Source organism: Eurytemora carolleeae, unplaced genomic scaffold (assembly GCF_000591075.1).
Source record: "Eurytemora carolleeae unplaced genomic scaffold, Eaff_2.0 scaffold12, whole genome shotgun sequence".
Classification (NCBI taxonomy): Eukaryota; Metazoa; Arthropoda; class Copepoda; order Calanoida; family Temoridae; genus Eurytemora; species Eurytemora carolleeae.
This window is the reverse complement of record NW_019396142.1, coordinates 643467-665733: the sequence shown is the minus strand read 5'-3', so window position 1 is coordinate 665733 and position 22267 is coordinate 643467. Positions and strand designations below refer to the sequence as shown.

At 33.1% G+C, this 22267-nt stretch overlaps 4 protein-coding genes across 4 annotated transcripts; 3 read left to right on the top strand and 1 right to left on the bottom strand.

Moving 5' to 3' along the window:
- Nucleotides 1-1986: 1986 nt before the first annotated feature.
- LOC111696214 (uncharacterized) lies at nucleotides 1987-6961 on the bottom strand. Its single transcript, XM_023465761.1, has 12 exons — nucleotides 6595-6961; nucleotides 6231-6316; nucleotides 5239-5303; nucleotides 4827-4900; nucleotides 4580-4691; nucleotides 4423-4529; nucleotides 3846-3915; nucleotides 2932-3020; nucleotides 2730-2819; nucleotides 2547-2626; nucleotides 2435-2481; nucleotides 1987-2169 (listed from the first exon to the last, which is right to left on the bottom strand). The coding sequence occupies exons 1-12, from the start codon at nucleotides 6871-6873 to the stop codon at nucleotides 2072-2074; spliced, it is 1197 nt and encodes a 398-aa protein (XP_023321529.1). The 5' UTR covers nucleotides 6874-6961; the 3' UTR covers nucleotides 1987-2071.
- A 523-nt stretch (nucleotides 6962-7484) lies between these two features.
- On the top strand, nucleotides 7485-11747 carry LOC111696230 (inositol monophosphatase 1). Its single transcript, XM_023465776.1, has 7 exons — nucleotides 7485-7900; nucleotides 8267-8344; nucleotides 8677-8782; nucleotides 9539-9656; nucleotides 10081-10211; nucleotides 10761-10901; nucleotides 11185-11747. The coding sequence occupies exons 1-7, from the start codon at nucleotides 7709-7711 to the stop codon at nucleotides 11310-11312; spliced, it is 894 nt and encodes a 297-aa protein (XP_023321544.1). The 5' UTR covers nucleotides 7485-7708; the 3' UTR covers nucleotides 11313-11747.
- A 2062-nt stretch (nucleotides 11748-13809) lies between these two features.
- Nucleotides 13810-15834, top strand: LOC111696210 (uncharacterized). Its single transcript, XM_023465758.1, has 5 exons — nucleotides 13810-13939; nucleotides 14153-14219; nucleotides 15130-15211; nucleotides 15458-15524; nucleotides 15768-15834. The coding sequence occupies exons 1-5, from the start codon at nucleotides 13839-13841 to the stop codon at nucleotides 15832-15834; spliced, it is 384 nt and encodes a 127-aa protein (XP_023321526.1). The 5' UTR covers nucleotides 13810-13838.
- A 262-nt stretch (nucleotides 15835-16096) lies between these two features.
- Nucleotides 16097-21199, top strand: LOC111696209 (uncharacterized). The gene is made up of 11 exons (XM_023465757.1): nucleotides 16097-16117; nucleotides 16281-16356; nucleotides 16797-16893; nucleotides 16992-17079; nucleotides 17679-17732; nucleotides 17892-17999; nucleotides 18387-18514; nucleotides 18886-18973; nucleotides 19334-19630; nucleotides 19836-20365; nucleotides 20966-21199. Exons 1-10 carry the CDS (start codon nucleotides 16097-16099, stop codon nucleotides 19893-19895), a joined length of 1017 nt encoding a protein of 338 aa, XP_023321525.1. The 3' UTR covers nucleotides 19896-20365; nucleotides 20966-21199.
- The last annotated feature ends 1068 nt before the right edge of the window (nucleotides 21200-22267 follow it).

The window sequence follows — 22267 nt, the reverse complement described above, 5'->3', positions numbered from 1 at the left end:
TCTTTAAAATTTCTTTTAACATCCTGTTGGTCTACAGTCTGACATGGTCGCCCGACTTCTGCATTTTAGCCCTTGCCCTCTTCTCCACACGCTTCCGGCTCTAACGCGGGATACCATTTATGTAATCTGGAAGAGATAATATTCCAGCTAAGGCAGGTCTTTTACGGGTTGAAAATCTATTCAATATCCTTTGTCTCTTAGAGATGAAATTGGTTATTGAATATATCTGAAATAAAAAGATGTTTACATTATCTTACAAAGTATTACAGGATGTTTTCCTGATGGTCCTGTCCTGTTGGCTAATAACTTAATAATTGAAGTTTAGTCCCATTGTATAAAACTATCTGAAATAGTAAAACATTATCAGAATATATTGGCATGAAATATTAACACAATAAATAGACAGCAGGATTCATCAGAATCACATCTGTGGTGGCGTGGTTTCCTCTCAACGCTGTTCCATAGTCCTTAAAGAATACTTGACAATGAGCAATCATAGCTCACACATCCGTTCTAATATTTTATATCTAATAGTCTGGCTCTAATAGTCTATCGTCCTTGGAATTCCTTCCTTAAAATGCATGAGATTGCGCGTTAAACAGAAATCTACCATAACAAACCCATCAAACGGAGAATAGTTTTAATAACAAGTTTGAATTGGGAACGACTAGAAATTGTAGATTTGTCTGGCCTTCCTCCCACCGATTAAAACTTTTTGTTCCTGCTCGTACAACTTCTGATTTTTATTTTATTTTGTATATTTATAATTACCCCCAGGCATCCACTGGGAGTGGGAGAGGTTATGAAAATATAACATCAAGTTACAAGTTTTTTATTTTTGTCATTCGGGGGGGNATGTATCCAGGTAAAATCCAGTCAGAGCAAATAGTTGGATGTATCCAGGTAAAATCCAGTCAGAGCAAATAGTTGGATGTATCCAGGTAAAATCCAGTCCAGAGCAAATAGTTGGATGTATCCAGGTAATCCAGTTAGAGCAAATAGTTGGATGTATCCAGGTAAAATCCAGGCAACTCACTTAAAATAACATCTAGAAATATAAAAAAAAATTGAGCCCCAATTTTAATCCGTTGGACAAATAATCTGGGGAGAGTTCGTATCAAAATTCTCATTTTTTTTCCTACATGAAAGATTTTACAATATTTCCCCCAGGGGGGAGCCAGGGGTATTTTTTATCTAAGACGGAGAATACATTAGAAAATATCACAATATATTAAGCTAAATTGGAATGTATTTAAAACTAATATTTATTTAATTATTCTAGTTTATGTAAAGAAGGAGGGAACTAAAGTTACTTCCGAAGGTCCAACAGTAACCTGCGTCAAGAAAGTTGAGGGAAATGTTTTTAAATTGAAGAAAGATTTGGATGCTTTCCTTTTCGAAAGGTAAAATAGAAGTTTTTGAATTATAAATGAATTTCCATGAATATTTTTTTGTTAGGGGTGTATATTTTTCAGAATTCCCCCCCCCCCCATGATTTGAATGATTTTTTTTTGGGGGGGGGGGATTAGAAAATTTGACATCAGAAGGGGCAATTTTTTTTCTCTTTTTGTTACTAACTAAAATTTTCATTTCCCCAATTCTGCGAATATATAAGCATTAAGCATATATATTATTTAACTTGTGGGGAAAAAATTATTTTCAAATAGTGGGAGGGAGAGAGAAAAATGATTTTCTAGCTTTGACCTCCTAGCCCGTATTGCTCGGCCCTTATAATGCATCCTGCGGCGCCTGGGCAAACCTAACCTTTAAATTTGGAAAGTTGACACCATCTTTAACTTAAAATGTTTCAGGTATGAGCAGGAGTTTATAGGACAAGCAGATGAAATACGACAAAAAGTAGTTTTCAGAGGAAATTTCGATAAAGATTTTAAAGATTTTCTGAAAATGAAAGGTTTTTAAAAATAAAATATTTATAAGTTTCTGTGTGTATTTGCAAGGTTGAGACACTTGGACAATGGACATATGTTATTTTTTTTAAAATTTATTTTAGGAAGAATGTTACACGAGTGAACATGAATAGTTCGGAATGATCTGAATTATTTGTTCATTTTTAAGTATTCAATAATCTTGAGATTCGTCTTGTTATGAAGAGAACATGTTCCCAGCTTCTGTTGATCATACTTGGACCAACCTTACTTTTGTTGGATTCTAAAAAATAAACTTTTATATTATTCCTAGTCTGATAATGGAAACATCATGTGAATTATGCTCTTCAAAGTTTTGTGTATTAAAGTTATTAAGGGTTAATTTTAATATTGCAAATACCAAAATGTTTAAGAAGTAACATTTATTACTCCTGTTCTTTTCTCATACTCATTCAACAATTGGACCCAAATCACTTTTCTTTGACAGTCAACATTTAATAGTTAAGTCCTGATATGCGGGAATTTAGAGACTATTCCATTTTTTTTACCTATAGAGGTCTGGTTCAAGTTCTTCCAAAGACCAGTGATTACAACCCTGAAAAGAAAATCTTTAATCTAATTTATGAAACTTGAATTTAAAACTTAATGTAAATAATTTACCTTGCGTAGTCCAACCAAACCTGGTTGTAGGAGTCTCTTAAACCCGGAGGGAGGATTTCTCCTATTTTTGACAATTCATCCTAAATAAGGGGATATGTTCTGTGTTGAATTTCTTAGCCATATTTTATGTTTAATGGTATTATTCCGAGCCCTGGAGCTGGTTTAGGTAAGTATTTTACTAGCCTGGAGAACTTGAATATAAAAATCTACCAGATCATCCATCCTCTGCAGACTTTCAGGTGATAGTGTAGTTGTCAACGCATACGCTACATCCTAGATAAGACAAATAGAAAAAAAATATTAAATCAACCTACTCATAAAAAGAAAACCAGTTAACTCACTCGAAGATATTTATAATTGGATTCTTTCCTGTCCCTCTCCCTACCTGAAGAGGATGTCCTCGTCCTGTCCATTGGAGATCAATGAACAATATCTTCTCTTCAGATCCATCTTTACCAAAGAACAAGTTCCAACCTGGAGAATATCAAACCATCAAATTGGTCCAAGATTTAACCGAGATTTTAATAATCTTTCTTACTCTATAAGTGAAAGTGGTGATATCGTTTACTTTATAGATTGTAAATAATTCTATTAGAGGCAGAATTTAACGACTTAAAATTGTATTCAGTGTTTCGAGATTTGAGTCGGCGCTCAATTGGAACCGGTTTATGGCGGTTCAGAGAGGCGGTTTAAATTCTTTGAATTTGACCTCAGAAGTGGTTTTGTTTTGAACAAGTATTGAAAAATGAAAATGAAGTGCTGCATTCTACAGAGGGAGAACACTTTTAACCAATTTGGATTTTTACAGTATGAAATCGGACTGTGATGTAGGATACCCATATGTGATGTAAGATACCCGTATGTGATGTAAGATACCCGTATGAAAGGTTGTAATTGAAAAGTGAAGCAAACTTATCAACAACAGTAAACTCAAATTTGACTTTTCCCATTTTCAGATTTTTGGTCAATGTTTTTATGACCAGGAACAAAGAATGAGAAAGGTCAAGAGGATTTTTTTATTATATATCTTTGACTTCTGATACAGTGAGAACCAGAATACTCTGAAATAGTAAGACAACTTTACATCAATACTTAATTGTACTTAATGATGTCACAAAGCACATAGTTTTACTCAACACTTCTTAAATCACAAATTAAGTGAAATGGGTCTGTTTACACTGTACAGTTAATGTGTCCCATGGTCTCTACTATCTCAAGTCATAACTTGAGTCTAAAATTCGTCTTCTTATTCCATAGTTTTCTGGTTATCATTGTAACGATCTAGAATATAGACATTACCTTTAGCATCTCCATGAATTCTAGTACAGGCTCCTTGCTCCACTACATGGTCTAAACATGGCGCCATTTCCTAATAATAATTGAAAATTCTAAATATAGAATTCAGGGAACATGCTAGACATTCAGGGAGCATGCTAAACTATTCCAATGGCAGTCCTTATCATTGATTATTGATAAACCTTTAACAGGAAGTCCCAATAAACCTTTTACTAGAAGTCCCAATCAACACATCACTTGAAGTCCCAATTAACCTTTTATCTGAAGTCCCAATTAACGTTTTATCTGGAGTCCCAATTACCCTAATACAAAAAGTCCCAATTAACTTTACAGGAACTCCCAATTAATCTTTTATAGGTACTTCCATTTAACCTTTTACAGGAACTTCCAATTAACTTATTACAGGAAGGCCTAGTTAAAATTTTACAGTCCAAATTAAGCATTCACATTTACTCACATTTATCCAGATATATTAAGTCCCAATCCTCCATTTACAGGAATACACAAGTGACTCATAAAAAAACAAGTCCTGTCAATTATATATATTTAACCTCAAAATTTGCGATAAATATCTTTGAACCTTGATCAGTCTGCCGAGATCCTCTAGGTTTGATTCTTGAACCTGATCCCGCAGTTGAGGAAACCTCTCTAGGAACCGTCTCCAGGTCTCATCAGCAACCTCAACCTCTGGATATAAAGTTCATGAATGCAGCCCAGGGGAAGGGGGGGGGATATACCTTGATGTTTAAGTCTTCTCTGAAGAACCCAAAACCCTCCTCTCTCTTCGTCCTGAACCTTGTTCCAGAAATGTGCATGTAGATTAGCTAAGCTTGTCATCACTAGTTTAGCCTGCATTGTTAACAATAATAATAATAATTTTCTTCTATGAATAATAAACGTAAAATTCCCCATTCTTCCTGCTTCTTTATTGATGTCCAATACATTTTTTGCATTTTTCTAATTTCGAATAAAACTTTTTTTTACCTGGTCAAAGTTCATCATCGGGGTTTGGTAATGGTTTGGAGAAAGGTTCTCCATAATAATGATAAAAGCTGTTTCTGAACAACAAAGAACAATCATGGTTTTAATGTTTTTTTCGATATGGATAGTTTAGAATTGACGATTGAAAGAATATTACTTTAAGGACGGATATCTATAGTTATACTAGTTAACCTAACCTTAAGGATATCTAGTTTTCTAGTTAAAATCACCCTGAGGACGGATATCTAGTTCTCTAGTTGAACTAACCTTGAGGACGGTTATCTAGTTATAACTAACCTTGAGGACGGATATCTAGTTAAAACTAACCTTGAGTACGGATATCAAGTTAAAACTAACCTTGAGGACGGATATCTAGTTGAACTAACCTTGAGGACGAACATCTAGTTGAACTAACCTTGAGGACGAACATCTAGTTCCTTAGGTGTGCCAGCGGAGTAGTATACTTGTGGGAACAAGTTCCTAACAACAAATACAAATTACGAGATTAAACTTTTTAAACTGATTATGTTTAAAAAAGAAAATATTAGTAAATAGTTTCCGTTTAAGTAACAGTAGACGTAATTTCAAGTGTCCTTTCATTTATAGAGTGACCTGTCTGATTCACAACGGTACCATTCGTCTTATCAAGAAATGAGTTATCCATTTCTATCTGAAAATTGTTATTTTCAGATAGTGGTTTCTCTAGGTATGAGATAATAATGATACTAGTTGGAGAATAGAATATATATTAGATTGGAATTTACTAGAAAAAAGTGTAAAAAAAAAGCCAATTTGTTGTACTGTTTCCATATTGCAGGTATATTTGGGCCCTGGAACATCATTTTACAAAAAATCTAAAATTAATATTTTAAGAAAACCAAATTATGAAACAGGCTGGTTTCATAATTGACCATGATCATTTCACATAGACTCTATGTCTTTCACTTTACAAACGATGATTTTACGTTATAACTATAAATCAAATGATGTTTTTTATTCACCTAATTCATTATAAAGTTTATTTAACAGTTAAAAAAATTTGAAATTCAAATGGATAGTCTAGGGAACATACTGTATTAATGTACTCTACTGCATATAATTTGTGAACATTTACATGATTTGTACACTTTGAACTCCCTTTCAGGCTGAAAGGGACTGACAAAATTCATACCGAAGGATTGACTAAATTCCACCTAATACATATTCTATTCTCTTTGTTTATACTATAACTGAAACAATGAAAAAAAATACCGAATTTAACACCTCAAGATAAAAAACCAACAATATCTCATTGACACTAAAAAAATGATATAAAGGGTACCATTACGAATCGGACAGGACACCTTGAATGGAAGATCACTTATAAATAAGCGAACAGTCCCTTTAAGTATGTTTAACCTCTCTAACCTGATGGTTGCGTGTTCAGGTTCAAGAATAATTGAATAAAAATCAATCTCAGATCTTACACTCTTCACAAACTCTCTCCAAATATCCTTAACAGTTAAAACACTGAATCATGCCTGGAAAGAGAACAAGGTTCAACTGCTGCTTGGCCTGTATGTACACTGCACAGTATATAAGGTGAGATATCTACAGATAAGTAAATTAAACCAATTATTTAACAAATAAAAGTTCGTTGCATTAGATTAACTAGGAGCGATATAATCATGCTAAAAAGCAACATGAAACCCCCGAAACTAATGGTCTACAATGTTAAAGGAATTTGAAACATGTTGACAGAACATTTTCAAGAAAAGAGCAGGATTTTTACCTCTGAAGCTTTTCCTGGAAGTTCTGATGGAACTACTCGTTTGACAAGGAAGGTTCGGGTCTCCTGGTCTCCGGATACCTCCAGGAGAAACATGTTAGCTTGCATACCTCGGATTACTCCGTTCTTTGGGATGTTTGTATCCGTTGCTCCGTCCCAGATCCTTGATCGAACCCAGGCCGTATCCAGGGTTTTACCATCCGGCAACATTCTCAGGGTCTTGTACAAACCCTCGTCGAACTCTTTAGGATCAGGATATCTCTCAGGGGGTCGAGAAGTCATGTTTTCTCCTGGAACAGTTATTCTTCTCACAGGAAAATCCTGCTTCTAAACGAAACAAAACTGACTCCTAAATCAAAGGTTCATAGAATATCTTAAGTACATTCGTATTCAGATGTTTTGTATAACCTTGACAGGGACAACTATTTTTCCAAAATAATTTATCCTAGTTTAAAATATTTTATATTTCATATTTTGGATATTTTCCAAAAAAAGTTTTATGTTTAGAACCATCCCTGAATCGTAATCAGCTGTTTATTTTTCAAAGGTTTCTCTGTTACATAGTCATACAATCTACACAATCTAAAGAATAATGAATATGAGAAAGTTTGTTTATTGGTTATTAGTCATCATATACTGGGGAACTGTAGTTTACAGACATTTTAGTCATAGCTCACTCAATATGATATTTTAGTAACATATAGTTTTTTTTATAAATTTTGTTATAGTTTGCTTAGAGTAGACATTTGTGGTAGTTTGCTTGTCAAACATTTATATTGAGGTTTGCTCAGTAGACATTCTTGGTTTAGTAAACATTTTATATTATTTTACTTGCATGCAGTATACATTTTTGGTTTAGTAAACATTTTAGATTATTTTACTTGCAGTAGACATTTCCCAGTAGACATTTTTAGATTAGTCAATTTGAGAATTCCCATTTGTTTCTTAAATTTGTAGAAAGATTTGATCATATCCAGGCACTGTATTTACTTACATGAAAACGTTGACGAGGAGCGGAGAAAAAGACGACTTTTTAATTCATCTTTTTGGAAAGAAAACCCGGATTTAGACGAAGATTAAACAAAGTTTCTATTTTTCAGATAAATTTCCCCTGAGAATGGATCCTGAATGGAAAGTTACTCAGGAGGATCTTCATAAATATCTTGATGTACTCCTTGTCCTGGTGAAAGAGTGTGGAGACATAATATCTGATGCTATCACTAAACGTGTTAATGTTGAGATAGATGAGAAGGTTGAGAATGTGGGAGAAGGGAACAGCAGCGCTATTCTTACTGAAACAGATCTGAAGGTAATATTTTTTTCTCTGCCAAATATCAGAGATAAATTAAAAAAAGATTACAGAAATTCCAAAATTTCTTAATTTTTTTAGTATCTGAACGGCAATATTTAGAAGAAATGTTTTTTATGTTTCTTTGAAGAATTAAATGGATCAAAAAAAAATAAATTAAGAATCGTTTTTAAGTTTCATTGATTGATTAAAGATCAGGTTGAGAAGCATCTGATCAACGGACTTTTGTTTTATTGATTATAACAATTAGATAGGCCTATGGTTCATGTAATTGATTGATGATCAGATTGGGAAGCATCTGATCAACTGACTTAAGGTTCTATTAATTTATTAAAGATCATCTTTTATTGATTGATTAATGATCAGGTTGAGAAGCATCTGATCAATGGGCTGAAGGCAAAGTTTAGTGATCACCAGTTTATCGGAGAGGAATCCTCAGGAGATGTGAGTAAAAGATTAATAATCGGAGTTGGATATTTATGAACAAAGAGAAGTAGTTGAACTAAATAGTTAACACTAGTTCATCTCTCTTTTGCCGCCAAGATAAAAGTGAACCACCACTTCTCTGTCTCAAATTGATCTTGGTGATTAAAAAAAAGGAGTTCACACGGACATTTATAGTTCCCCTACTTGTTCTCATTCATAAAATTCGACCTCTGGATTCAGAAATAATGAAAAAATAATCCAGTAGGTGATTAAAGAAGCTTAATTGCACATCATAAATATATTCTTGGCTCAACAATGAGATGGATACATAATGTTTTAAATAATTATAGGATAAAGTTGGAAGGGAGCTGGGAAATGCTCCAACCTGGATAATTGATCCCATTGATGGAACCATGAACTTTGTCCATTCTAATCCTCTAGTTTGTACTTCCATAGGTATATATTCTTAGCCTCTAGTCCACGGATGATAGATTTGAATATTAAATACAAATGATAAAAAAAGGCAGAGTTGGATACAATTACCGTAAAGACTCAATTTTAATATTTATTTTTCAAATATAAAAGATGAGTAAATTTGATTATATATAGTTCTATTTAATTTCATAGATTATCTCTTTAGAAAAGCAGATATTAATATCCAGTTAAAAGATGAACAAAAAATAGTTTAAAGATCTAATATACATAAAAGATGAAAAGGAAACTAAGGATTTATTATATCTAGAATATCTAGTGTAAATATGTACAGGAAAATAATATTACTAATATCTAGAATATCTAGTGTAAAGATGAACAGGAAAATAAGATTTCTAATATCTAGAATATCTAGTGTAAAGATGAACAGGAAAATAAGATTTCTAATATCAAGAATATCTAGATTAAAGACGAACAGGAAAATAAGAGTTTTAATATCTATAATATCTAGTGTTAAGATGAACAGGAAACTAAGATTTATTATATCAAGAATATCTAGTGTAAAGATGAACAGGAAAATAAGAGAATATCTAGTGTAAAGATGAACAGGAAAATAAGATTTCTAATATCTAGAATATCTAGTGTAAAGATGAACAGGTAGACGAGAGTTCTAGTATCTATAATATCTAGTGAGAATACAAGCAGGAAGATAAAGGTGTAAATTTAATGACCAGGAGGAATATAGTTTTGAAGCTGAGCAGAAGGTTGTCTTACTTCCAGGTTTAACCGTGAACAAAAAGCTGATGATTGGTGTCGTGAACTGTCCCTTGATTGGGAAACTGTACTCTGCTGTACGAGGAGAAGGAGCTTACTGCAACGGGAACCGGATCCGGGTCAGGTATTCACTATTCATCTTGGTGTTGTTTTGGATTTTTCTCGTTGAAAATCCGAAAGGCCACATGGTGCAGGGGTCAGATCAATTCCAATTGATCTACAGGAACTGGAAACTTTGCAAAGAAACGATTACTCTCCTCAAACTCAATATCTTAATCCTTATACCTTAAATTCTGATAGTTCAATTGTTTACACGTTTAAGTTAAAAATATTAAAGATTTAAACTAATATATTTTAAGGATATAGGAAATTATAAATAAAAGTTTGTAGCGACTGATCATTTCTATTCAGAAAACTGTAACTAATAGGGTTAGCCAGGGTTGTCCCATACACTCATTCTGCCATCATTAACCTTCCCTTTCTAATTTCGAGGAGTTTTAAATTCATGGGAGAAGTTTACTTATCTCTAATGAGTGATTTATGCTTAGCAAAGCGTCTGATATATCTAAAGCTATGATAATCATGGAACTCCCTGCTGGAGCAAACAAGGACAAGAAATCTGTGGCTCTCAGTAACCTGGAGTATATACTGGAGAACGCTCATGCTGCCAGGGCTCCAGGTAGAACATTCAATTCTTTCTTCTTAATCTTTCTTTTCTTTCATAACTATCAACTCATCTCTCTTCTTCAATAGCTTCCTCAAACCCCTTTCTTTCTACATGGTGTCCCAAGGAACATGACAGTAGAGATAGTATTTGAAGATCGTCTTTTATCTTTAAACAAATTTGGCGGCATTCATTCGTCAACGTACTTTTACAATGAAAATTCTTGAAACGATAATCACTTAATGCCCCTAGTCCTCGCATTTCAAAAATATGGACTTTTTGTGCTTTCAAAATTTCCATTATAAGAAATGCCGAGGCCCGGGGCTAATGGTTTGTGATTGTTGTTTCAAAGAAGCAAACAAAAAAGTAGGTTGACTAATGCCGCAATAAAAAAGGATAAAAGACGATACTCACGCCGTCTCTCGACTATCATGTTTTGTGGGAAAACCTTTATATTATTCTCCGCAATTTAGTTTTCCTTTTCTGGATCTTTTGTATAATAAACTTTAAAATTCTTGCTCTGAAGTCTGAATTCAAATAAACTATATCTGTTAACCTCCGTAGGACCAGCAGCTCTGGATATAGCGTGGGTAGGATCAGGATCCGCGGACGGATTCTTTCATCAAGGAATACATTCCTGGGATATGGCAGCAGGAGCTCTCATTGTAAAGGAGGCAGGAGGAACTGTAATGTCTCCTAATGGAGGTAATCATCTAATGCATAATGGTAAATGGAGGTACAACAGTGACCCATAAAACTCCGGAATTGGAAGACGATAATTAGACAACCTTACCAATTTTTGTTCAATTCCTTAAAAATAACATCTAGCCTATTATTATCAGAAAAATATTTTCCTCAGCATATTCAAGGTTATTGTAAGGTCAATACAACTGAATCTGAGGATGCATGAATGTTGGGGTTAATGGTACATCCTTCCCATTCCCAACATCAAGAGACAGTTTTAAGTTTCCAATCTTATTTTTTCTAGGAGAGTTTGACTTGATGTCTCGTGGTATTATTGTAGCTTCTAGTAGGACCCTAGCAGAGCAGATATCAGGATTTATCAAGATCTATTCAACACCTAGAGATCAGGATACTCCCTGCTATCCTTTCTAAACCCAGATATCTGGATTTATCAAGATCTATTCAACACCTAGAGATCAGGATACAACACCTTGAGACTTAAAAGACGTTAAATACCTTTAAGTATTCGTTTTCATGCTGTCTCGACTATAATTTTTAATGTGTTTTTTTCAAGAGAGATAAGTAATTCACCAGGACTTTAGAGAATAGTTCTTTTTGGCTTTTGCGTTATTGTTATCTGAAATTCTTAATCCATGCTCTCTGCAGGGACGGAGAACTGTTTTATACGACGTAAAGATTTCTGTTTACTTAATACCAGAAACATTTTAGTTATTTTGTTAAAATACTCTGATGTTAATGTTATTTCTGTGATACTTAGATTTAAAAAAAATAATATTTTTGTTTTATTTTGTGATACCTAACCTAAAATAGTTTTATAATGTTAATATGATAGTTGTTTTAGTTCAACTTGCTGGTGTTTTTAATCTATGATTAATGATTATCCTCCTACTCTTTATGTTGCTTTTTCTCCTCTTACTTTTCCATCTCTAGTTCCTTTATCTCCTCTAAACTTTATCTCATACTCCTGGTTATCCTTCTTCTCTAGTTTCTTTATCTCCTCCTACTCCTGGTTATCCTTCTCTCCTCTAAACTTTATCTCATACTCCTGGTTATCCTTCTTCTCTAGTTTATTGATATCTCCTACTCCTTGTTATCCTTTTCCTCTAATTCCTTTACCTCCTACTCCTGGTTATCCTTCTCTAGTTCCTTTATTTCCTCTTACTCCTGGTTGTCCGCCTCTAGTTCCTTAATCTCCTCGTACTCCTGGTTGTCCTCCTCTAGTTCCTTAATATCTCCTACTTTTGTTTATCCTTCTCTGGTTTCTTTATCTCCTACTCTGGCAAACCACATTTTGGAAATGGCAAGACTAGGGGTATACTGTGATTATTAACCTTATAACTTTACTTATAAAACTGGTTATTCGAATTAATGCTGCAAATTATTTCAACCATCAAAGACGACCGTCAATTCGGCCTGTTATTACTTACTGTCATGCTTCGTGGGATGTTATATCGTACTGTGTGGCCGCAGCGCCCGGCCCCCTAGCCGCAGCGATCGGCCCAGAAATTGTTTTAACCTAACCTAACCCTCAAATAAAACGTTAGTGCGAATGTACGTTAGTCCGATCAATCATTATAGTTCAAACAAAACGACACCCTTCTGGGAAATTATCATTGATTGATTGATAAATTACAGAGCTGGGAACTTTAGAATGGTATAAACTTTAATCCTGACTTCTTGATCCGAATATCCACTGTGGAAACTTTTCATTTTTGTCCTAATCCACTCTTTTTCTCTCTCCTTGGATATCCATTAATTGTTTTCTCCAATGAGAATATTTCTGTTCTCTCATTGGTTGCCCGCTTTTCTCTGAGAGCTGAAAACTTTAGAATGGTGGATATCGGGATGCTTGATCCTCTCTTTTTGATACTTAAGATTAACATAATCTTGCAAGATTATCCTAAAAGTGTATGAAAAAGGATAAAATTCAAATTAATATTTAATCATCTGAGAAACTGTAGCATCTAATTTTTAAATGAAACAAATACCTCAACTGATAATTTATCTCGGCATTATTGTGGTGGTTGCGCTTGTAAATAAAACGGATTGAATTTGTTCCAATCCGTTCAGAATTGCAAATTTTACCAATATTGCACGTAGTGAAGAAAACCGGTTTTGAAACGTATGAATACTGTACAGTATGGTTCAGTTTTTAGAAAACCGAGCAGCGGATAAGTTATAAGATATTTGGATATTATTTTGACCGAGCAATAGCCGTAATTTCAGGATTATCCAGATATATTTAAAGTTCTACGCTGGCTTGATGAAGTAATTTGGTTTTGTGTCTACACAGGAGTTGGAGTGGAATGAATCGAGATTCGATCCGTGCCTTTAGTTTATATTTTTGGGGTCGCTCGTGGCTCTCGGGCCGGCTTAGGCTTTCTTTTCGGATTAGATCGATTTATTCCACTTAAACTCCTAGTATTCTTTAGTTGAGAAAAAGGTTCTGAACGGAGAGCAATAATATAATTTTTGACGTAGCGTCCCTCCAAATATCAATAGCGAAGTCAAAAATGTGGATTATTTGGGGGTTTTTTTTTGAGCTGGGAAAATGGAAATGATACTGAAAATTATAAAATTATATGTTTGTTTTGAGAAATTTGAAGACAAATTACATATAAAAACCTGAAATTATTATTCTGACAAATTTGATTTAATTTTTTTCCTTCGTGGGGATTTTTATAAATTTACATTTGGGGATTATTTGAGGATGGATTTTTCTTGTTTTTGGGAACTTCCAATCCAACCTATCTGGCAACTCTGAATCCGTTCAGTAATATTTAAATCTCCATCCTTCATGACTACCGAAAACCCTTTTCTTTAAATATAGTTATTACAACTGCAACTTCTGACATCATAAATCATATATAAATCGATCGAAATCTTTCAAAACTAACCATTTATTCAGAGCGAGGTGCATGGCAGCTCCGTTTGAAAATGAGACATGCAGTATCCCCAACCTCGCCACTAAGTATAAGTGATTACGATGACGAAGAAATACAACTTGACTTTGATAAGATTTACGAGGCAGAAATCTGGTGAGCCTTTTTTACTTTCTTAAAAGATCTCTTCTATTTAAAATTCAGAAATGAATTCTTTGCAAATAAAACTAATTCAATTTATATGTATATATATATATTTTAAATAGACATTCAAGAATATTTTCTAAGAAAATTTAGACATAGATATATAGTAAATAGGACGGGGTGAAATGATCAAACGTAGTGTTCTCAAATCTGTAAATGTTTTAGGAATGGAAAGCTCAAGAACCGTGACAAAAACCCTCTTCTTTCTGAGGGAAGCATGGAAACAACAAAGGTCGGAATTAATGAATAGCAAGAGTTAACTAAAGGGACTGTCGGTGTAAGTTCAAGTGACCATTCATTTAAACTAAAAAGGGATATGCTCGATTAACAATGGTACACTTACCGGTAATTTCCAAGAGAACGATTTTTGGACGTTCACTAGGACAGACCCCACTTACCTTATCAAGAACGTGGAAAATATCGTCGTTTTTCTTGCTCTAAAAGTGATTAAACACTAACAATTTCCTCCATTTCTGTAGCAAGAAATTTGGGAAATTTCCTACTGAACGATTTTTGGACCCCCCCAGGTCACCCCCCCCTCCTATCAATTTTGTACATGGAACTTATATGTTAGACATGGATGACCATGTGGCCGCAGCGCTCGGCCCAGAAAGTGTCTTAACTAACCTAANGGGTCCAAAAACCGTTCACTAGGACAGACCCGAACTCTGAAAGACACTTTTTTTGAAAATAACTAAAATAAATTCATTCTTGTACAGACAAAGCTTTTGAGGCTACCGTTGTTACTTGGACATACTGTACTATGGAGGGTCATTTAAAACTTGCTTCGGATAGTTTAAACTACTTGTGTCGTCGATAGTGCACTCTCGTGAAGGAGTTTGACTAGTCTGAAGCCATATCTAGCCAGTTCAACCACTTATCGCTATTTATTTTACACATAATTTGCAGGGCCGGGTGTTTGCCGGAATTTGTTTAGACCCCCTCCTCCCCTGGAGTAACATAAAGGTTCATCCGCGGGCGGCTTAGTACTCAAAGTCCCCCCCCCCCATCTGTATTTTTTATTATTCACTGTAATTGAGCCGGAAATAACCTGTATTTAGTTAAGGGTTAATAATATTGGTCTATTATTAATACCCGGATCCGGATAATAATAAATAATTGTTAGTCAAGTAATTTTTTAGGCTCAGCGGAAACAAGAAAATATTGCCTTACCTGGAGAGGCAACCAGTCCTGGAATTCCAGACAAAGATGATATTTTTCCTGGTACGTTAGTCAAAAGTCGACATGAAAATAAAAATAGAAAACTCCCGACATTTCTGTACTTTCCTTTTGATGGATTAGTTGATATATAGATATTATAAATATCTAAAACATACTTTTGAATAACGAAAAAAGCCTTGAAAGTATCAGATGATAAACTTTTGAATTGCTCAAAATTTTAATTTTTTTATTATTGGAGTATAAAGATAATAACAATATATTCGCAATCACATATTTTTCACGCTGAAGAGCTTTTGTGTGATGCACTTGAAATGGAGTTCAAGAGCGAGGAGACCTCTAAGGAGATTCTGAACAAGTAACAATTTTGTATTTAATACTTTGGCTAAATTTTTTATATTAAACATTTTGGCCCCCTGGATCCACCAAGATCAAAATTTGTGAAATTTGTTTTCAATAAAAGAAATCAGCAAAACATTACGAAATATTCGTGAGCTGGATCTGGAACCATTTCTTACAAGACGGAGATCCAGGATCCGGATCCGCACATATCACAATAAAATGGATCATCAGCAATGATTTTTAAAAACCTTTTTTTTAGTTTTCTTATTGACGTGGGCTCAGTATCAGGGAATATTAGGATTTATCAAGATCTATTCAACACCTAGAGATCATGATACTCCCTGCTATCCTTTCTAAACCCAGATATCTGGATTTATCAAGATCTATTCAACACCTAGAGATCAGGATACTCCCTGATATCNCCCCTCCCTCGAAAACTCATCACCGATTGCATAAAACATAACGTATACACTTTACACTATACAGTAAAAGTGTTCAGTTTATTCGATCGATTCGTTATAAAATTTTCGGAAAGATATATACATTATGAAAAATTATTCTAAGTCAATTTCCAAGTTTTGGGGGAAAATGGAAAAATTAACATTACAAGCAAGTTTTTCCACCTTTTTTGTTTGCGCTAACTCATTTATTTAACAAAACAGTTAATTTTACCCCTGAAATTTAGCTATTATATTTTTTTTTAAATTTAATTCGTATCAATTTTCAAAATACTTTTGAAGCAAATTTTGAAGAAAATTATTTTTGTTTCAAGGCTCCAATATCTCAGTATGTAGATATATCTGGTTACACCCATGCCAATCTACATGCCCAAGAAGAGATAAATGCAGGTAACTTTTTTATTAATTGATAAGAAAACTTTCAAATTTTTTAACTTTAAGGAACGGTAAGTAAACTTTTATTTATGTTATTTATAGATTATAATTATTTTATAAACAGGTTTTTTATATCTAGTAAATTGTATGAAATTATAAAACTTCTCTCTAAAGAAAACGAATGACGGCCTCGACATTCATTTTCTTAGATAGGATAAGGAACCTTTTATTAAATGTTAAAATTAAATGGTTAAACATTTTTCATTTAATCTTAGAACGCTTGATAGCTATGGATTCCAAAATAATAAGTAACCAAGAAAAAAACTTCATGGTTAATTAGAAAATACAGTTTAAACCCTAGGAACTGAAATCTAATTCATATAATACAATTGAGATTTTTAAAGCAAAGGCTGTAAATTTAATTTTAACTGCTGCATTTAGTTATATATTCTTAGAGAAGGTGACTGTGAAAGTCGTGGAGAGGGATAAAGTTTGTAAAAAATCCGAGAACACCGGATATCATGTCAAAAGAGGAAATTGGATGACTATCAAGTAAAGTATTTTTGATATAGTAATAGACTCGCTTAAAAATCCGAATTTATCGAACTTATGCACTATCAAGGGTGTATATTCTTATTTGAATTTTAAAGGTTGGAGTATGATGATAAGGATGTCAGCGGGGACATTCATTGTCTTGCACAATTGCAGAGAACAAGTCCAGACTCACAGGATCTTCCGGTAATAAACGCACAGAACCAGCGATTTAAAAAGTTGGGGGAAATGAGACTCAATACTTAGTTGTCATTGAGACTAATTGAAATCTCGCTCGTTGGGATAAGTTCCGACAATTTTTTTTAATTAAACCGGATTACTATTGTATTTGTTGGAATTCGGATTTCGGGATTTTATAAGATTAAGTTAAGTTGAAGATTGAGACTGATTCTACAATTTAACCAACAAAGCAGTTTTATTTTATTGGGCTTACTCGGTAAGTTGAGTCGGCGGGCAATTGACGATCACGTGACATGCTCTGTCGTCAGCTGATTTTTTAGTTGGGTCATAAATGAAGCCTTAATTAAACCTATGTCTAAAAAATTAAGACCCGAATCTAATCTTTTAAATCGCAGGCTTTGGAGTACTCTTGACATTAATAACATATGAACTCATCACTCATCTCTGTTAAATTTTTTAATGTGCGTGGGAGGGGAAAATTCATGGGGCCTTGAATCGCATAGTAGTTAATTTGAAAAAGATCATAGAATAATTTTTCAATATTACCATAACATGTTACCATTCATATTTTGTTGTGATTTATTAACTAGAATATTAATGACTAGGTGAACGTGGTTTGCGGTAAGCATGTCAGTAAATCCAATTCTTTACCTAACCATGTAAGTTTTAATAAAAACCATCAAAAATATTTATTTCAAAACTATTTTTAAATGTTGATAATATCAATTAATTTTCGTCGCTATCATAGCTATTTTTGGGAATGGTTATTTAAGGAGCATGTTGTTTTGTATTCTTTCGCGGATTTTCCAATCTTCTAGGTTTTGCAGACGAGGGCTGCATCGGGTAATTACTATCCTGGATCCGATAAAACAAACAGTCCAGTTGTTGAGATTGTTAACCCTGAACACAAAACTCTGGAATACAAGGTTAAATACAATTACTCTTGTAATATTTATTTTCGTAAATATCGAAAGTTTTTTTTTCTCAAATGAATCATTGTTTGGTATAGTTTTATTCATTGATTGATTAAATGAATTTGATTTTGATTAATTGAGTGTCCAATTGGTTAATTGATTTCTCATTGGTTGATTAAATGTCTATTTGATTGATTGCTCGTTGATTGATTGAATGTCTATTTGATTGATTTAATGATTGGTCGTCTAATTGTTTAATTGATTGTCTAATTGGTTGATAAAAAGATTGATTGATAATATATATATCAAAGGTTAATTGACTTAATTGATTAATTTTTTTTGTACCATTGATTGATTGACTAACTGACTGTCTAATTGATAATCTAGTCAATTATTTAGTTTGTGTGCTTCGACACCTGTCAGACGAATGCTGAGGTAGAGAAACTGAAAGAGAAAGATCGTGACATGAATCTTGTTCTCACCCTGCTCCATGAGTGGAACGGAGATGGTTATAAGATATTCGCCAGGTAGGACAAATGTTTCCGTCATCCAGTTAAGCTAATCGATCAACCATAGTAAAGTCCCCTATTTTTTTCTTTTTCTTTTACATTTAATTCATATATTTTAACTTTTTAAGTGTATAGTTAAGGAAAATTATTAACGTTTGTTTATTACAAAGGACATTGAACTGTTAATGTATGAAAAAAAATGTATTTTTTAGGAAGAGTATTAGACTAAAGAAAGAAATTAGCCTGCGTAGTTTGAACAAATTCACAAACTATTTTATGAAGTATAGCAACCTCTGTAATTTAGGAAGCAAAGACACTTCTGTATTTTAGGATGTATATTGTATATCAACGCGTGTATTTTAGTAAACATTTTAATATTTGTATTTTAGGAAGCATGTCAGTTTGTGGATCAAAGCTACGATAAATGAAAGGGATTTGGGCAAAAAAATCAGAAGAGAGGATAAGGGTGGAAGGAAGGTCTGTATGATTGCTTAGTTCAATTAACATAAAAAAAAGAAGATAAACATTGGTCCTATGATACACATTAAATATTTTTAAATATTGCAAATGCACAAACATATATATAAACTTTGTAATGTTTATATAAACTATATATAATATACTATATACCCCTCTGACACAATAAAAAAATAAAGGTTTATTACTCATAAGCTTGAAATTAAACATTTTAGATAAATCAGTCACAGTACAGTGTACAATGTGTATCGTATAGTTGTTCTATTTACCATATTTGTAGTTATTTTGATTGAATTTTTACACCAAGGATAAATGAATATTTGCACTTTTCTAGTATTTCTAATTTTATCTTGTTTAAAGGCAAATAAGCGTTCTGCCAGTCCCATTGAGGAGGAGGATGAGACGATGAAACGGAAATATCTTAAGTTCTTGCAAGAGAACAATTACACTCATGACGATATTGACAGAGTCATGAAACCTAAATCTAAGAAATCCGGAGAAAAGAAGGTTCTTAAGGATATAAAACCCGGAGAAAAGAAGGTTTCCAAGGATAAGAAACCCAAAAAAACTTTAGCTCCTGGTGCTGCTGGTTGCTTGAAGAAACCTTTAGCTCCGGTAACCGACTCTACCCTAGAGACCGAGGATTCGGTGAATACGGTACAAATAATAATAACTCAAAATTTACTAATAATACAACACATATAATTACTAAATGTTGAAACAAGATTTTACCCATTTGTCATGGGTCAAATGGTATAACCACAAATTTAGATTAATTTGGGGTGGAGTGGGTTAAAAAATTGAAATTCTGAATTATTTTTAAAGATAATCTAAAAGATTTTATCAAAAAATATAATTTCAGGATCCCATGAAGTGTTTCGAGAATGCGCTGGGCAACGCTGTTTTCCTGATTATTGATTGATTGAAAATCTAAGTTAGAAAAATGAAATTTACAAATTTATTTTTGACAAGGTTCTTCAGTCGATAAAAATTTTATTTCTAAATTTATCATTTGAAGTTGTGAACTTAAACCATTTAGTTGAATAATGAACAAAAAAAAACTTTCGAGTCTAGACGGGAATTAATTTTTACATTTTTTATGTGACACAATTTTCGATGCTTTGTTGAATAAATTAAAACAGTGCTCAAGTGTTAAAGCTTTTTTGTCCCTTTTTTATGCTATCCAAAAAAAATGAGAAAAAAATTCCCTCAAAATAATTCTTAGTTACTAAACTTGGACGATTAAAAACCTGAAATATACATTTCCGTGTACTGTAATTAAAAAATTTCCTTGGCGGATTCCTTAATTTAATATTTCCTTGTACATTTCTCAAGAAATGGAATATGTTCACACCGGTGTGATGCATGGAGCGGACTCCTGCGTGGAGAGGAGTAAACTTTTAACCATTTCAACACAATGTTAGACATTAATGACATTTTCCGATATTTATTCATGTATTTTGATTGGGAAAACACATTAATCACATAATCTATGTCTCGAGTAGATTTTAATTGTTTAATGACTTGAAAGGAAGACGACATTCAAGAGGAAATAACTTTTTTGTCAAGTTGATGGAGCTAACTAATTGACNACGGGGCATTATTTGTTTTGTTAGCTTAGCACCTTTTGCTTTTGGGTTTTGCATTATTAGTTTCTGCTTTATTATATCACAGAAGTTGCACTAATTTTGAATTTGAGTATCAAATTTCAAGTACAGAATAGGGTTACCAACTGACTGAGTCGACTGTACGGGATTTATTTTTTTAAGATAAACAGTGAAGCAACTTTTTATAGCAGCCTGAAGATCTATGCTATGTAAGAATGAGGAAACAACGTCTAACTGGTAACCCAATATTAAATAAACCTTTTAAAAGGATTTGGTTGATATGTTTAAGAACTAAATCCGTATTTAATATTTGTCAGCTAAAATTTTTTATTGTTTTAACATTGCTTTTATGTCTAACATTGTGTTGAAATGGTTAAAACTTTAGACATAGTCCTTGTCCCCATCCACTACACCGGGCTTTATTTCACTGCCGTCACTTATGAATGGGAATGCTTCTAAGAAGTTCAACATTGCTTCATTCGGTAGAATTGTAAGTTTTTCTGGCAATTCGCTAAACTGAAATATGAACTTCATTAGACTGCATTTTTAATTCATTAATACGCAAATTCTATGTATTCCTACTTGTACTTATATCTTCAAATAAATCTATTTTAAAATATGTTTATTTTTCTCTTGAGGTAGATTTAGTACACTCTATTTCTTATTAATTGTGTAACACAAACTTTTCTTGGATTATGTGACCCAATGTAGGGAGGGAATCCCAGCCGCCATGAGCACCACAGATTTGCTATGCAGCTGCGAGCCTCCGCTATGCAATACAATTTTTTTACTATAACCTTTAATATGTTTTTTGTTAATTTTTTTAAATTTCGATAATTCTTTTAAACAATTGTTATACATTACAAGATTCATCTGAACATGATTAATTTTTCAAAAAAAGGTATCGCATCAAGGATTTTAACAAATCTAATTGAATTCACTTTATAATTTGTTTTCTTAATATGTTCCTTCTCGTATAAAAAAGTGTTTAAATTTTAACATGAAATGTAGTTACATAGCGGAGGCTCGGCGCTGCACAGCAAATCGGAGACTCAAATGCCTAACAAACTCTTAATTTTGAGTCTTCTTTAGATTCTGGAAATATTGCTAATGGCGGCGTAAGGGCAATAATAAGGGTCCTAAAAGATGGAATATGTGTTTTCCGGAGTGAGAAGTTATTCTAGAAGGAAGGAGAGAGGCGAACAGGTGTCAAAGCAAAGGGTCGTGGACGAGAACCAGGGAGAGGTCGTCCTAAAGGGCCAGCTCGGGGTAAAAGAGGTTCTACTGCAGTAGATGAGCTTCCTTCCCCATAAATTGACTTTTGTTGATTGTATTTCTTGTTGAGTTCCCATTTTGAAATAGTTTACTTTGCAACGATACATTGATAATAATGTTTGAATATTTTTATGGGTAAAATTGGATATATTAAACTCTAATTATAAATCGTAAAATTTAAGTTTGAAAAAAAAAAAACATTTTTACCAATGTGTTCATTACTACTTTCTGCCAATGATTTAATTGTAAAAATTAGCTAAATTATGGTATCATGTTGGTAACAGTTTTATTTAAAATAAAAAATAAATAAGCAAAAAATTATTATAAATGCGCACTTTAACTCTACACCAATTTGGATAAATCAAAAAAAAATTAGCTCGGGGTTTTCTTTTCCACATATCGGCTTCTGATT

What these genes read in the sequence shown, in the direction of transcription:
- LOC111696214 (XM_023465761.1), bottom strand. Translation starts at nt 6,873, where the DNA reads ATGACTTCTCGACCCCCTGAGAGATATCCTGATCCTAAAGAGTTCGAC. An exon ending in GAGAAGACTTAAACATCAAG is followed by an intron (nt 4,530 to 4,579) that starts GTATATCCCCCC and finishes CTTTATATCCAG; the next exon opens with AGGTTGAGGTTGCTGATGAG. An exon ending in GACGAGGACATCCTCTTCAG is followed by an intron (nt 2,820 to 2,931) that starts GTAGGGAGAGGG and finishes TGTCTTATCTAG; the next exon opens with GATGTAGCGTATGCGTTGAC.
- LOC111696230 (XM_023465776.1), top strand. Translation starts at nt 7,709, where the DNA reads ATGGATCCTGAATGGAAAGTTACTCAGGAGGATCTTCATAAATATCTT. An exon ending in TTACTGAAACAGATCTGAAG is followed by an intron (nt 7,901 to 8,266) that starts GTAATATTTTTT and finishes ATTAATGATCAG; the next exon opens with GTTGAGAAGCATCTGATCAA. An exon ending in GAGAGGAATCCTCAGGAGAT is followed by an intron (nt 8,345 to 8,676) that starts GTGAGTAAAAGA and finishes AAATAATTATAG; the next exon opens with GATAAAGTTGGAAGGGAGCT.
- LOC111696210 (XM_023465758.1), top strand. Translation starts at nt 13,839, where the DNA reads ATGAGACATGCAGTATCCCCAACCTCGCCACTAAGTATAAGTGATTAC. An exon ending in ATTTACGAGGCAGAAATCTG is followed by an intron (nt 13,940 to 14,152) that starts GTGAGCCTTTTT and finishes TAAATGTTTTAG; the next exon opens with GAATGGAAAGCTCAAGAACC. An exon ending in GAAGCATGGAAACAACAAAG is followed by an intron (nt 14,220 to 15,129) that starts GTCGGAATTAAT and finishes GTAATTTTTTAG; the next exon opens with GCTCAGCGGAAACAAGAAAA.
- LOC111696209 (XM_023465757.1), top strand. Translation starts at nt 16,097, where the DNA reads ATGGAAAAATTAACATTACAA. An exon ending in AGGATAAGGGTGGAAGGAAG is followed by an intron (nt 18,974 to 19,333) that starts GTCTGTATGATT and finishes TCTTGTTTAAAG; the next exon opens with GCAAATAAGCGTTCTGCCAG. An exon ending in CCGAGGATTCGGTGAATACG is followed by an intron (nt 19,631 to 19,835) that starts GTACAAATAATA and finishes ATATAATTTCAG; the next exon opens with GATCCCATGAAGTGTTTCGA.